Source organism: Zalophus californianus, chromosome 10 (genome assembly GCF_009762305.2).
Source record: "Zalophus californianus isolate mZalCal1 chromosome 10, mZalCal1.pri.v2, whole genome shotgun sequence".
Lineage (NCBI taxonomy): Eukaryota > Metazoa > Chordata > Mammalia > Carnivora > Otariidae > Zalophus > Zalophus californianus.
The window spans coordinates 40,895,213-40,909,576 of NC_045604.1; the positions used below are offsets into that span (position 1 = coordinate 40,895,213).

The 14,364-nt window shown below is 34.6% G+C and overlaps 1 protein-coding gene across 2 annotated transcripts in view; it reads left to right on the plus strand.

Moving 5' to 3' along the window:
* Nucleotides 1–14,084, plus strand: part of TOR1AIP1 (torsin 1A interacting protein 1) — a 40,011-nt gene extending 25,927 nt beyond the window's left edge. The window contains exons 10-12 of one of the 2 annotated variants that reach the window (XM_027612709.2): nt 8,724–8,768; nt 9,133–9,189; nt 11,662–14,084. In XM_027612709.2, coding sequence (XP_027468510.2) covers nt 8,724–8,768; nt 9,133–9,189; nt 11,662–12,455 — 896 coding nt within the window. In that variant the 3' untranslated portion in view covers nt 12,456–14,084. The remainder of the gene's footprint in view (nt 1–8,723; nt 8,769–9,132; nt 9,190–11,661) is intronic. The other variant, XM_027612710.2, reaches the window with a different exon arrangement.
* Nucleotides 14,085–14,364: the final 280 nt, after the last annotated feature.

Below are 14,364 nucleotides of genomic sequence, written 5' to 3' on the forward strand. Positions count from 1 at the left end.
CTTAGAGCAACTCTGCCTGCCCATTATATGAAGTAATAAAGGTTGAAACCTACAAGTAGTATATTCATGTTTAGGTTTAGGGTGGATTAAATGTCACAGAATTTGAGAAATACCATAGATAGATGTGATGAAATAATCATGCTTTGAATTCAGTGTCTGTCATAATTTCTGTAGTTGTGTCCACATTAAATCTTGACTATGCTAAAAAAAAATACTAACTCACCCTTAACGTTTTATCCCTTCTTTATTCATCTAACCACAATAAATCTCAAAGTCATTAGGTACTCCCTTACTTTTATTTAGATAATGTAAAAATCCCCATCACATATCTCTTGCTCAAGAAATGACAAACTGTAGGGGGGCTCCTGGCTGGCTCAGTCGGTGGAGTGTGTGACTCTTGATCTCGGGGTTGTGAGATAAAGCCCCATGTTGGATGTAGAGATTACTTAAAAATAAAATCTTAACAAAAAAAGAAAAGAAAAGGAAATGACGAACTGTAATAGGACAAGATTACCTTGTGGTAAACGAACCTCTGTGGCTTTGTTTTTCCATGGTCACAGTTCATTCTTTCCCACCAGTCAAGTTTTATCCCACATGTGAGTTCTTCAGCTGTCTAAAACTGAAATAACATTCTGTCCTTGCTTTATTGTTGACTGTCATTCCTTATTATTGTATGTGCCTTGCTATCAGAAAACCATTTCTTCTTGCAGTTTGCTCTTTCTGACCTATTATAATTAGGAAGGCAAATATTCATTATTTAGCTTACTAGGGTTATGTTTATAGCAAGTATCAAAAATTAAAACCTGTGGGGCACCTAAGTGGCTTGTTAAGGGTCTGACTGTTTGGCTCAGGTCATGATCTCAGGGTTATGAGATCAAGCCCCACGTCAGGCTCCATGCTGGGTATGGAGCCTGCTTCTCTCTCTCCCTCTGCTCCTCCCCGCCCCCTCTCTCTCCCTCCCTCTCTCTCTTTCTCTAAAAAAAAAAAAAAAAAAAAATTAAAACTTACTTTATAGATCTGAGATATATACTCTTAGAAGTAAAAATGGATGAGTTTAAGTATATACACTATGTAAATCTCTGGGACTTGTTATGCTGTTTCTTGACTCTTAACTATATATTCTGGGTAATTTATAGCAGATACATTTCTCCCAAGTAAGTGAAGTGTAGTACACATTGTTACCAAAAAATGTTTGTATAATTTTTATTCCCTCTGATAAGACACTGTGCAAATGTAATGCAGAAGGGAAAATAATTACATTAAAGATCTGATTGGAATGTAGAAGTAGATCTTTTTAGTTGCTAAATTGATAGCTAAGTCTTAGTACTTTATCTTTTTGCATCCCTACTTTGTCTTAACTTAGTGCACTTATTATGGCTTAAACAATGGGTATACTGATTAATAGCCATCTACCATATATAGTTTTGAGAGTCATATAGAAATTATATACCAGAAGTTTGTGCAGTAAGGTGCAGATAACAGAATTTTTTAGACCTTTAACCACATGAGGACTTTAAGATAAGAACAGTGAACATGAAGAAAATATTTTCAATAAAAGTGGAAGACTGCAGTGATTGTCATACAGCCTTACAGATTCCTTTTCAATCCAAGACCATTTAAAAAAATTGGTTGCTTAGCATTCTGAATTTCATATTTCATTAAGTTTACATTTCTGCCTGCTTTAGTGAGAAAAAATTAATATTTAGATTTAGGTGTTCAAGAACGTGGAATTTTAGATCCTTATTGTTATCCCGTGTTAGCACCAGTTTCCTGGGTAGACAGGTCCCAGTTTGGGTTTCTGCCTGTGTCCTAACCTTTAGGGGAAGATGGTACCACTGTCTTTATTTTTCCTGTTTCCCAGGTGATAAAACAGTGAGAATAGGGAAGAGTTTCTATGGAGAGGTCAGACTTCTGAGTCAGTGCTTCATCAATATATGTGCTTTGGAACCTATCTCTAAAAGTAGTGCAGAGACACGAAAAAGAGTTTGGAGTTAGAGCTCCAGTCCCAACCTCTTCTACTTAGTAATTGAGTGATCTTGGTAAAGCTACTTAACCTTTGTGAACCTCAATTTTCTTACCTTTAAAGTAGAGACAATAGTGCCTATAATTAAGTTATTCTAATTAGTTTAAGTCTAAATAACAAATGAAAAATTACTAGTGTTTATTGTTAACAATATATTGTGTAATAATCAATAATAACTACTCTGAAAGATTCATGCCCTCTGCTCTTGACTTTTATAGAGTGATTGATTGTTATCATAGTCTTCAAACTGGAAAATCTTGAGTTTTATCTTTTGTTTGTGTTTTTAAGGAATTTCTGTCTCTATTTCTAATAATATTTTTAATAAGAGGGATAGAGATTATCTTAGAGAATGCTCTGCCTGAGCAGTAGATACCGTGCTAAGTTTGTGTTTTGTGAATTTTATAAATACTACATGTTATATAATAACTTATTTAGCTATCCTTCCTCATTAAAATCATCATAGAAGAGCACTTAACAGAATTTTTATATATTATCTCATTTGAACTTTGCAACCGTGGAGTAAAATATTCAAGATAAACATTATCTTGATGGATTTTTTTTTCTAAGACAATTGTATTATGTTTCACATGCTCTTTCACTGCAGGCTCCTCTACTTGCCATCCTCATATAATAACTTTTTTAGTCATTTTATCAAAGTATGGTTGGCATGCATTTAATGTATACAACTCAATGTGCTTGGAGATAAGTATACATCTGGGAAACATGACTATCTGGGAAACTATGCCATAAGCATATCACCTCCAAAAATTTCCTCCCACCCTCTTCATTTATTATTATGTGTGTGTATGATAAGAGCACTTAACATAAGATCTTCCCTCTTGGCAAATTTTTAAATATACAGTACAGTATTGTTAACTCTAGGTACTATGCTTTACAGTAGATTTCTAGGACTTACTCATCTTCTATAACCGAAACTTTGTACCCTTTAATACCTCCTCATTTACCCTTCCCCGCCCCCAGCAACCACCATTCTACTCTCCGCTTCTGTGAATTTGACTATTTTAGATTCCTCATAAAATGAATTGTCTGTCAGAACTACAACTCTGTTGTCTTACGTGATGCAAAACATTGTAGATTTTATATGTGTTATTGACAGCAACCATTAAAAATGAGAAGATAATATGAAAAAGAAATTTGTATTTATTTACAGGTATAATGATTCATAAATTGACAATGAAGAAGTGGCATTATGGTTGTTTTATGGTAGCCTAGTATAATTGATTGCTTCATAGTAGCCTAACCTATACACTAATAAATAGATCATTATAAAATTTCTATAGCATACAGTATTACAGTCATATTCATAATACAGTATTGGAAACATTGTTACTTAAAAAAAAATTTTTACCTGTGAAGATAGGCCAATAGGCAGTTTCTCCAGTTACTAGAGAGAGAGGTATACAGTATCCTATTTCCCTGAAAGCAAAGTAATGAAACAGTAAGAAAACTGACATTATTAATTTTATATTAAGTATCACTCATCTCATGCCTATGTAAGGGTAGGCTATCCTCTTCCATACAAGTCTTGTACACAGTGTTCTACACAGTGAGGACTTAGGAGAAGATGATGACACAAAAACGTCTACAGTTCTTGCCGTACAGTTAATTAGATTTTCACACAAAGACACTCATACACATCCAGCAGATAAGCTCATTAACTGTACAGCATGATGGTTATTTACTGTTCATTAGGTGGAAGTGCATCATCATAAAGGTCTTCAACCTCATCTTCTTTGTATTGAGTAGGCTGAGGAGGAAGATGGAGAGTTGGTCTTGCTGTCTTAAGGGTGGCAGAGGCTGAAAAGGTGGAGAATGTGGAAGGGGAGGCAGGCACATTCCAAAATACGTAATTTCTGTCTGACTTTGTTGCCTTCTCATGTCTCGAAAAATGTGTCTATATGGTACCAACTTTCTTCCACCATTTCCTTTAGTTTTAGTGCCTCTATCATAAAAGGGTCCATGTCGTAAAAGAAGTAGAAGGCAGTCTTGAATAATTGGAACCCTTCTGCCAAATTGTCTAATGTCGGTTTGTTTTCTGGCACTTCTTCTAGGTCTTCTGCCTTCTTCCTCAGTGTGGGAGCACTCATCTCCATCAAGTCATGGTCTTTTAATTCCTCTGCTGTGTCTATTTGCTCTTAAGTTTCTCTAAGATTCGTTATCTTTTTTTTTTAATTCCAGTATAATTAAAATACAGTGTGATATTAGTTTCACATGTACAGTATAGTGACTCAGCAGTTACTCAGAGCTTATCACAGTAAGTGTGCTCTTAATCCCCTTCACCTATTTCACCCATACCCCCACCAACCTCCCCTTTGGTAACCATCAGTTTGTTCTCTGTATTTAAGAGTCTGGTTTTTTGTTTGTCCTTTTTTCTTTGTTTGCTTTCTTTGTTAAATTCCACATATGAGTGAAGTCATATGGTATTTGTCTTTCTCCGACTGACTTATTTATTTCACTTAGCATTGCACCCTCTAGATTCATCCATGTTGTGCAGATGGCAAGATTTCATTCTTTTACACACAAACACACACACACACATATATACCACATCTTCTTTATCCATTCATCTATCAATGGACACTTAGATTGCTTCCATAATTTGGCTATTGTAAATAACGCTGCAGTAAACATAGCGGTACGTGTATCTTTTCAAATTTGTGTTTTCATATTCTTTGGGTAAATACCCAATAGTGGAATTACTGGATCATAGGGTAGTTCTATTTTTAATTTTTGGAGGAACCTCCATACTGTTTTCCACAGTGGCTGCATCGGTTTGCATTCCTACCATCAGTTCAGTGAGGATTATTTTTCTCCACATCTGTGCCAACACTTGCTTCTTGTGTTTTTTATTTTCACCATTCTGACAGGTGTGAGGTAATACCTCATTGTGGTTTTGCTTTGCATTTTCTTAATGATGAGTGATACTGAGCATCTTTTCATGTGTCTGTTTACCATCTGTGTGTCTTCTTTATAGAAATATCTAGTTCATGTCTCCCATTTTTAGTTGGATTATTTGTTTTTGTGTGTGTTGAGTTGTAGAAGTTCTTTCTCTGTTTTGGATACTAATCCTTTATCAAATATGTCATTTACAAATATTTTCCCTTATTCTGTAGGTTGATGATTTCCTTTGCTGTGCAGAAGCTTTTTATTTTGGTGGAGTCCCAATAATTTATTTTTGCTTTTGTTTCCCTTGCCTCAGGAGACCTATCTAGAAAAAAATGTTGCTACGGCCAATGTCAGAGACGTTACTGCCTGTGCTCTTTCTTAGGATTTTTATGGTGTCAGCTCTTATATTTAGGTCCTTAATTCATTTTGAACTTATTTTTGTATATGGTATGAGAAAGTGGTCCAGTTTTATTCTTTTGCATGTAGCTGTCCAGTTTCCCCAACGCTGTTTGTTGAAGAGACTTTTTCCCGTTGCATATTCTTGCCTCCTTTGTCGAAGAATGACTATATAATCATGAGTTTATTTCTGGGCTATATGTGTGTTTTTGTGTCAGTACCATACTGTTTTGATTACTACAGCTTTTTAGTATATCTTGAAATCTAAGATCCATATCTTGAAACCCTTCATCCCCTACCTTTTTTGCCATAATCATGATCTCTTTCATGATTTCTTTGATTGGCTGTTTTGTAAATCCTGTGAGGTCATACACATCTGGACACAGTTTTCTCCAGGAATTTATTGTTTTGGGTTTGATGGCTCTTTCTGTAACAACTATGGCATGTATATACTACTGTTAATTCTATGCAGTTATTATTTAATACTGCATCTTTATGTTTGTTTACGTTTCTTTCAGCTGCGAATGGCACCATGTTCAGTCTGTATGCGTAAATTCTGATAAATTTTAACTTTTTGTAGTTTGTGTGTATTTTATGGTAGCAAATGATAAAATAGTATCTATATATATTTTATGCATTCATGAAATCCCTAACTTTTTCTTAATATTTTAAAATATTTCTAGGCTATGCAATTCGACTATGAGGTTTTTCAAATTGTTGCAAATCTTAAAAAATTTTCCAATGTATTTATTTTTAAAAATCCACATATAGGGGCGCCTGGGTGGCTCAGTCAGTTAAGCGTCGCCTTGGGCTCAGGTCATGATCCCAGGGTCCTGGGATCGAGCCCCACATTGGGCTCCCTACTCAGCAGGGAGCCTGCTTCTCCCTCTCCTCCCTGCTTGTGCTCTCTGTTGCTGTCTCTCTCTTTCAAATAAATCAATAAAATCTTAAAAAAAAAAAAACCACATGTAAGTGGACCTTCACAGTTCAAACCTATATTTTTTCAAGGATTAACTGTGTATGCCACATTTTTTTATCCATTCGTCCATCACCAGACATTTAGGTTGCTTCCATGTCTTGGCTATTGTGAATATTACTGCAGTGAACATGGGCACACGGATATCTCTTCAAGATCCTAATTTCATTTCCTTTGGGTATATATCCAAAAGTGGGATTGCTGGATCATATGGTAGTTTCATTCTTCAGTTTCTGAGGAGCCTTCATACTCCTTTCCATAGTGGCTATCGCAGTTTAAATTCCTCCCTACAGTGTACAGGGGTTCCCTTTTCTCTATATCCTCTGTACATAACTTGCTCTGGTTTTTTGGATAATAGCCATCTTAACAGGTGTGAGGTGAATCTTACTATGATTTTGATCATGTAGCTCATCATGTTTTTTAAGTGTGCTGTAATCCCATGGTCTGTTTTTGCTTTTGTTGCCTGTGTTTTTGGTGTCATATACGAGAAATCATTGCCAAGACCAGTATCAGGAAGCTTTTTCCCTGTGTTTTCATCTGGGAGTTTTATCGTTTGGGTTTTCTTTTTTGTTTGTTTGTTTTGTTTTATTTATTTAAGCAATCTCCACACCCAGCATGGGGCTCGAACTCATGACCCCAAAATCAATTGTCACACGCTCCTCAACTGAGCCATCAAGGCACCCCCTATACTTTTGGTTCTTATGCTTAAGTCTTTAATCCATTTTGATTTTTTGTATATGGTATGAGTCCAATTTCATTCTTTTGCTTGTGGATATCCAGTTTTCCCAGCACCATTTATTCAGGATACTGTCCTTTCCCCATTGTTTTTTCTTGGTACCCTTGTTAGGGATCAGCTGACCATATCTGCATGGATTTATTTCTGAACTCTCTTCTCTTCCGTTGGTCTCTATGTCTGTTTTTATGCCAGTACCATACTGTTTTGATTACTCTAGCTTTATAAAGTATTTTGAAGTCAGTAAGTGTGATGCCTCCAGCTTTGTTCTTCTTATTCAAAATTTCTTTGACTGTTTGGAATCTTATGGAATCTGTGTTTCCATACACATTTTAGGATTGTTTTCTATTTCTGGAGTTTTGCCATTGGAGTTTTGATCGGGATTGTACTGAATCTGTAGATGGCTTTGGGTAGTATAGACATTATAAGAATATTAATTCTCCAATCCACAAACGCGGGTATCTTTCCATTTAGTTGTGTCTGCTTTAATTTTTTATTGGTGTTTTATAGTTTTCAGTGTACAAGTCTTTCACCTCCTTGGTTAAGTTTATTCCTAAATATCTTATTCTTTTTGATACTATTGTAAATGGGATTATTTTCTTAATTTAATTTTAAAATTTAAAATGTTTTCTGAGTTATGTAAATATTACATTTGTTACATAATAACTATAACTAATGTTACATGATAAGTATAGTATGTATTATTATAGTTATATATTGTAGTTAGGTGTTACATAAAAAATTACCTCATTTGATCTTTTTATAATTTACAGTATTTTTAGTTTTATAATAATTTAATTTTAATAATTACAGTATTATAGTTTTATATTATTATAGTTATGTATTATTATAATATCATATATTATTTCATTTGATCTTTGCACCATAGAATAAAGTATTCAAGATAAACATCACTTGATGGAATTTGTTTGTTTTAGTAATATACTTGTTAACTTTGGTGACCTAACTTAGAAGTTTCTAAATAATGTAATTTCTTAGGCTAAACCAGTAATTGTAAAACAGTATGCCTTTAGAATGAAGGTTGATGTCATTTTGTTTCATTTGAGGTTTTTTTTATCATATGACCAAAAATAAGACTATTTTTATATCTTAGCAGTGCTAATTTTACACCTCTAGTTTAGTCTAGTGTTTCTCAAATGAAAGCTCTTGCTAAACACCAGGAAGGTCATTTATAGATACATAAGTTATAAAACTCCAGGCAAATAATACATGGCAGTATTGGTAAAAGTAGGTCATACGAATTAGTAATTCAGCCTCTCCACCTTCTGAACCCTGTCCTTCAGTTTCTTCTTTCTTTTATGTTAAAATCTGTGGTCATGCCAAGAAGGATGGAGGGGAAAAGTAAAGAGTTAGGATAGTTTTTGTTTGCTAGAATAATGATAGAAATAGAGATTTGGTGGAGTCATGAGAGAAAATTATTTTTGAAATCTGTGGTTTAACCACAAACCTAAATAAAACAGAATTGTCTATTAATAGAAATGGTGAAGAGTTTTTAATATAATTAAAAAAATATTACTGATATTTGAAATGATCAGAGGCACCAGAATAAATATTTGTATCAGTCTGAGGTAGAGAATAGGATTAACATTGCATTTTACCTTAAAACCCCTTATCCAGGTAGCTCAGTAATCCATAATCCATATTTTGTCCTTTTTTCCCTCTTACAGCATCATCACCAAGCAAGAGTTCAATATATGGCAGTTTTTCCGATGGTATAACATGTTTTCTTTTCTTTTAGTTGTGCTTATTTTCTTCTCTTAACTTTGTGCCGTAAGTTTCACTAGTTCCATCAAATAATTTGGGTCAAATACTTTAAGGCTTTCTCACAAAACAAATGTATTAAGAGTATGCTTTATACTAGACCCCATGGCATGCTGTGAATAATTATGAAAGAAATAACTCTTTAAGTCTCAAGGAGCTGTCAGTCTAATGGGCACTTAGATCTTCTACTTTTTCTTCTATTTCTGGCTGATTTCTGCCTTATATTCTCTTGGTGGAATTTGTGTTTTCTTTCTCTGTTGGAAATACTTAAATTATGAACCATAAATTGATAGTCTTTATTACTCCTATAATTAGATGACAGCAGTCAGAAATCAGAGCTTGGAAACTGGTCTCCATCAACCTCCAGCCAACGTAAGTTTGCCTATTCAGTTTTTATTAAGTGAGTTTCTAAAATTGGTCATTCATAATTGTTTTAAATTTTTTTGACTGCAAATAAACAATGCTATTTGAAAAATTGTATTTTAAGCACTTAAGAGGAAAAAGTATATATTTTACTAGCAGTGAAATTCTTTAAGGACAAACTGTATGAAACAACATCTGGTTTTCCCCTTCACTTAATTAGCCATACGACCAAAAGTAAAAGTTAATAAGCAGAACTACTAATACCAATAACCAGGTGAACCTTGCTGAGTCAAAAGAAAGATGGCACATTGCATGATGTAATGTTTACCATGGGTTTTAGAGTCCACAGACCTGTATTTGGATTAGATTGGACCACTTAACCTTCTGTTATAGCCTTGCAGCAAGCTTCTTTAATTCTCTAAGCCTATTTATTATCCCGAATGAGTACGAAGAAAATAACTTCACAGTGACTCTCACTTTGGTCTTAATACCACTTTCTACTAGCAAAATTAGTACCTAAAAGAGCTTTTTTTTTGTATGGGCTATACCCATCCATGTTTACCTAGAAATTAAAATTGAAACATTTTAAAAATACCTATTTATTTTTAAAAAATTTAGTAAGAATAGTGACAAATTGCTTGTATTTTCTAATCTCTTTAATGTCTGGCTTAATAGAGCTGGATTCTCATATCTGCTTCTGTATTCAATCTGTTACAATATATTTTGGTTGTAGTGTATACAAAAATCCAGCTTTATACAGATAATACAGATTTTTTAATAGTCTAAAGATAATTTTGGATATTCTCTTTTGATACTATCCAAAACTCAACAAGTTACTTAAAATGTGAGATCTGAAACCAAATTAATGAACTTTTTGTGTTCTATTACATTAAAATCCATTGGTCTTTCTTGTACTTTGAATGGAATATCATACACTGATCATTTGGAAAATAAAGGTTCACTAAGTTCTGTAATCTTCCAGATTTTGACACATTCTAATACAGTATAAAAAGATCACATTTGTTAAAATCACTACCAATCTCACTGACACATTCTAATACAGTATAGAAAGACCACATTTGTTAATATCACCACCAATGTCTCTAAAAGTCTTTAAGGATTTAGGAGCTGTCAAGCTTATAGTGGCAGATACAGTATTTCCACAATCCTAATTTTCACTTTAAACCGTGAATTTTATAATTGGCAACAAATATTGTCAGTTGTTTTCCTAGAAACAACAGACTCACTTTGTTCATTTTCAAGAAAATGTCTGCCAAATACTCAAGTCTGACTAACCATAGTTTGTCACTTGTTCTTAAAAGTCCTAGTTCAGCTCAACTGAGTTGCACAAAATTCCTTTCCTTGAGAAAACTGTACTGTGCTATAGGTATCAGAAGTGCTTTATGTATACTTCCCAGTTCTTCATATACTCTATTGAGATTTATACTCAAGGGTTGAATTTTAATAAGATGAATAATTTTAACTGCTTTATGAAACAGTTTCACTGATAGCCTTAAATGCATGGCTGTGAATACAAAGACTACATTAGCACTGCCCTGTGGTCCATGCTAAGGTATCATTTGTTTTTCCCACCATGGCGTTGCACCATCAATGCAAATGTCAACATGCTGGGGAAAGTCAGATAACGTCCTGGTGTTAAGAGACTAGCTTTAACCTCAAGGACCCTCTTGGAAGGATCCTGAGGTACCCAGCAATTACACTTTGAGAACTATTGCTCTAAAAGGTCCATAGTACAAATAAAATGGAAGGTGTAAATGTATTGTTGCTATCCTATTAAATGAAGTGGTATGTGACAATGTGCTTAAAAACTGAAAAGCACTAGATAAATGTAAATTGGTATCATTATTGCCAATAATAATTAGGGATGAAATGCATACTCAATTTTACTGGTATTAACTTGCATTCCACAAAAGGTGGGCATCAGTGCAATTAAAGGGACAGCTAGCTATTATAATATATGGAAGATGTTCAACTTACAGTGCATCCTTTTTCAATCCCTTTACATACTTCAGAAACATTCCACCCTGGATAATAAGCTGTATGAATTCTGGGTATCTAAATTTAAAAATATTTTATCAAGTGACTTTTATTATTGTTTGCCTCCCAAATATTAGCAGTAGTAATAATAGTTTTGCTTTATAAATTATATTATTTCTGACTTGCTTATGCCACTTCATATCTTTGAATTCTATTTTTTCCCCTAAGGCTTTTTATCATTTTGACATTGAAGAGACACATGCATACTTATAATACACCTAAAACCTATGGGTGTGAGATTTTCTTAAATACATGTGATGAACATTTCTTTAAGAAAGTAAATTACCAGCTCCATTCTTTAAATTCCTTCCTCTTTTATTTAATGTTTGTGAAGATTAGTACTGATTTTAAAAGTCACTTGTTCTTGAATCCAAGAAAAGGGTATTTGAATCTGTTTTGTTTTTTTTTTTCTGTCCTGAGCAGAAGTGACTGGACAACCCAAAAAACCCAAAAGTGCATCTTTTATCAAGATGTGGTGGTGTCTACCTGTTTGTATAGTTTTTTTGGCCGTTTGGAGTTTTTTGTTCCCTTGTAGTCCTGAAGTAGAAACCACTGCTGTTCAAGAGTTCCAGAACCAGATGAGACAACTAATGACTAAGTATCAAGGTCAAGATGAGAAGCTGTGGAAAAGGAGTCTTACATTCCTGGAAAAACATCTTAATAGCTCCCAACCTCGGCCTCAGCCTGCTATCTTGCTGCTCGCCGCTGCTCGGGATGCTGAAGAAGTGCTCAGGTGTCTGAGCGAACAAATTGCTGATGCCTACTCTTCTTTCCGGAGTGTCCGTGCCATCCGGATTGATGGGGCAGGCAAAGCTACTCAAGACAGCGATATTGTCAAACAAGAGGTAGATTGGGAACTGAGCAATGGATTTAAGAATGGCCAGAATGCTGCTGTGGTACACCGCTTTGAGTCCCTGCCTGCAGGCTCTACTTTGATCTTCTATAAATATTGTGACCATGAAAATGCAGCCTTCAAAGATGTAGCCTTAGTCCTGACTGTCTTGTTGGAGGAAGAGACACTGGGAACCAGTCTAGGCCTAAAGGAAATTGAAGAAAAAGTGAGAGATTTCCTCAAAGTCAAGTTCACCAACTCTGACACACCCAACTCCAGCAAACATATGGACCCAGACAAATTGAGTGGGCTCTGGAGCCGTATTTCTCACTTGGTCCTGCCTGTCCAACCTGAAAATGCCCTGAAAAGTGGCATCTGCTTATAAGGGGTGACAGACGATAAAATCATGTCTCAAGTTCTGAGAATTTTTCAGACTTTCTAGCCAGAGACGGGATTCAGAGCTCTTTTTGAAAGAACTGGTTTCTTTTTAAAGGAAATTAAGTTCTTATGTAAACATAGAACATCTAAATCATATATTCAACCTAAGTATCTGTTACTTGAGAGAATCATTTCCCTGTTTCCACTGAGATCTGTGTTAATGATCTCTGAGGACTATAAATTACATGCAAGTCCCATAGAGGATCTCTAGATTCGGGGTTGAAACATTATTACTATGGTATGACCAGACCAGGTTGGGGGGGATTGGGCTCCTTCCTAGGAATCCTCTCAATTTTTTAAGTTAGATTTTTCACAGAGTTTGCTATTAGTAAGGCAGCTCTCTAAATGCAACTGTGGGTTTTCCCATTTTGTTCTTTTACATCATTTAGGTGCAAGTTCCTTAGTCAGCTTCCCCTCATAGGAATAAGAGTAATGAAAGGTCACCTGAGTATGTGTATGGATTGTTTTTTTCTTTGTTTTTTGGAGGGCAGGAGAAGGGGGCTAGGGAAAAGAGAAATTGTGGAATAAGGAAGGAAAGGGGGGAAAAAATCTTCAAGATGAAATTTAAAATAAGCCACTGAGACTTAGGTCACTCAGGCATAGCCATATAAACTCCATTCTCAGTGAATTCTGTTGGGGTTTGTTTTTCACATGTCCTTTTTGTCCTTTAGGAAATTTTTGGTCCTCCCAAGGATTTTGAAGCATGTATATTACAAGGTTTAGCATATTTGTTCATTTGACTCTGAAGGGTGTGGTCAATTCAGAGCATTTTATTTTGGACATATCCTGAAGCCTTTGTTTTGAATTCAGAAAATATAGTTGCAGGAATTGTTAAACCATCAGTCAGCCAGGACTGTCTGTACTGGACTGTCGAAGAAGGATTTGATTTTCTGTGTGCAGTCCTAAGTCCTTTAATGTCACTCTTATGACAAATGTAAAGATTTACTATGCATGTGATAAATTTTATTAAGAGTGCCTCAAGCCAAAAGGAAATGAACTTGACCATATGTGAAGAATGTTGAAATGTACTATTGTGCATTCCTGTACTACTGTTGCATTTCAAGTGTCGCTTTGCTACTGTAACTGAGCTTTCTCAAAATCTGTCGCCTCCGTTGTTTTTCTCAAAATCTTAAGATTCCGGATCTACCATGTTTTGTTTTGTTTTGTTTTTAAGTGAAAATACTGTTTTTAGAATACTAGAGGCAGTCAGTGGCTTTATCATTTACCTTTTGAGGATCCCATGCCTCGTAGTGGAATGTGGTCTGGTTTCTTCCAACTAGGACAACCACTATTCATAAATTTATACCCTTTATTGAAATTTGCTCCTGACTGTCACAAGTCAGGCCATCTGATTTATAGAGGATTCTAAAACAAGAGTTTTTGAAAAGGCTTATTTTATACACATATATTATATGGAGAAACAAATGTTTTTATTAAATGTTTCGCTGACCAAAATAATTTTAAAGAAATTAATGTTACTTATATCTTTCAAGAAAAAATAATTGTAGTAGCTGATCTGTAAATGACTTTAGAAGCTATTTTAGTAATTTAAATAAATTTACTTTCTTGATTTGTACTCTGTGTTGTAAACTTAATGATTCATAAACCTTTTTTTTTTTCCAGTTAATCCTAGACTTTTCTTGAACAATTTTAGTAACTTCTGCTAAGAGAAACAAAGGCCAAAGAACTGGAGCCATTCACAAATACATTGTTTAAAAATATAATCACCATGATTTTCTGTTTCATGCTGGTATTTGAATTACCACTATATTGGAATTAACTTAGGTTTTCCTGACTTGGCAAAAGTATCTACAGCAGTGTTTCTCAAATTTTTCCTTCTCACCTTGCTAAAGAGC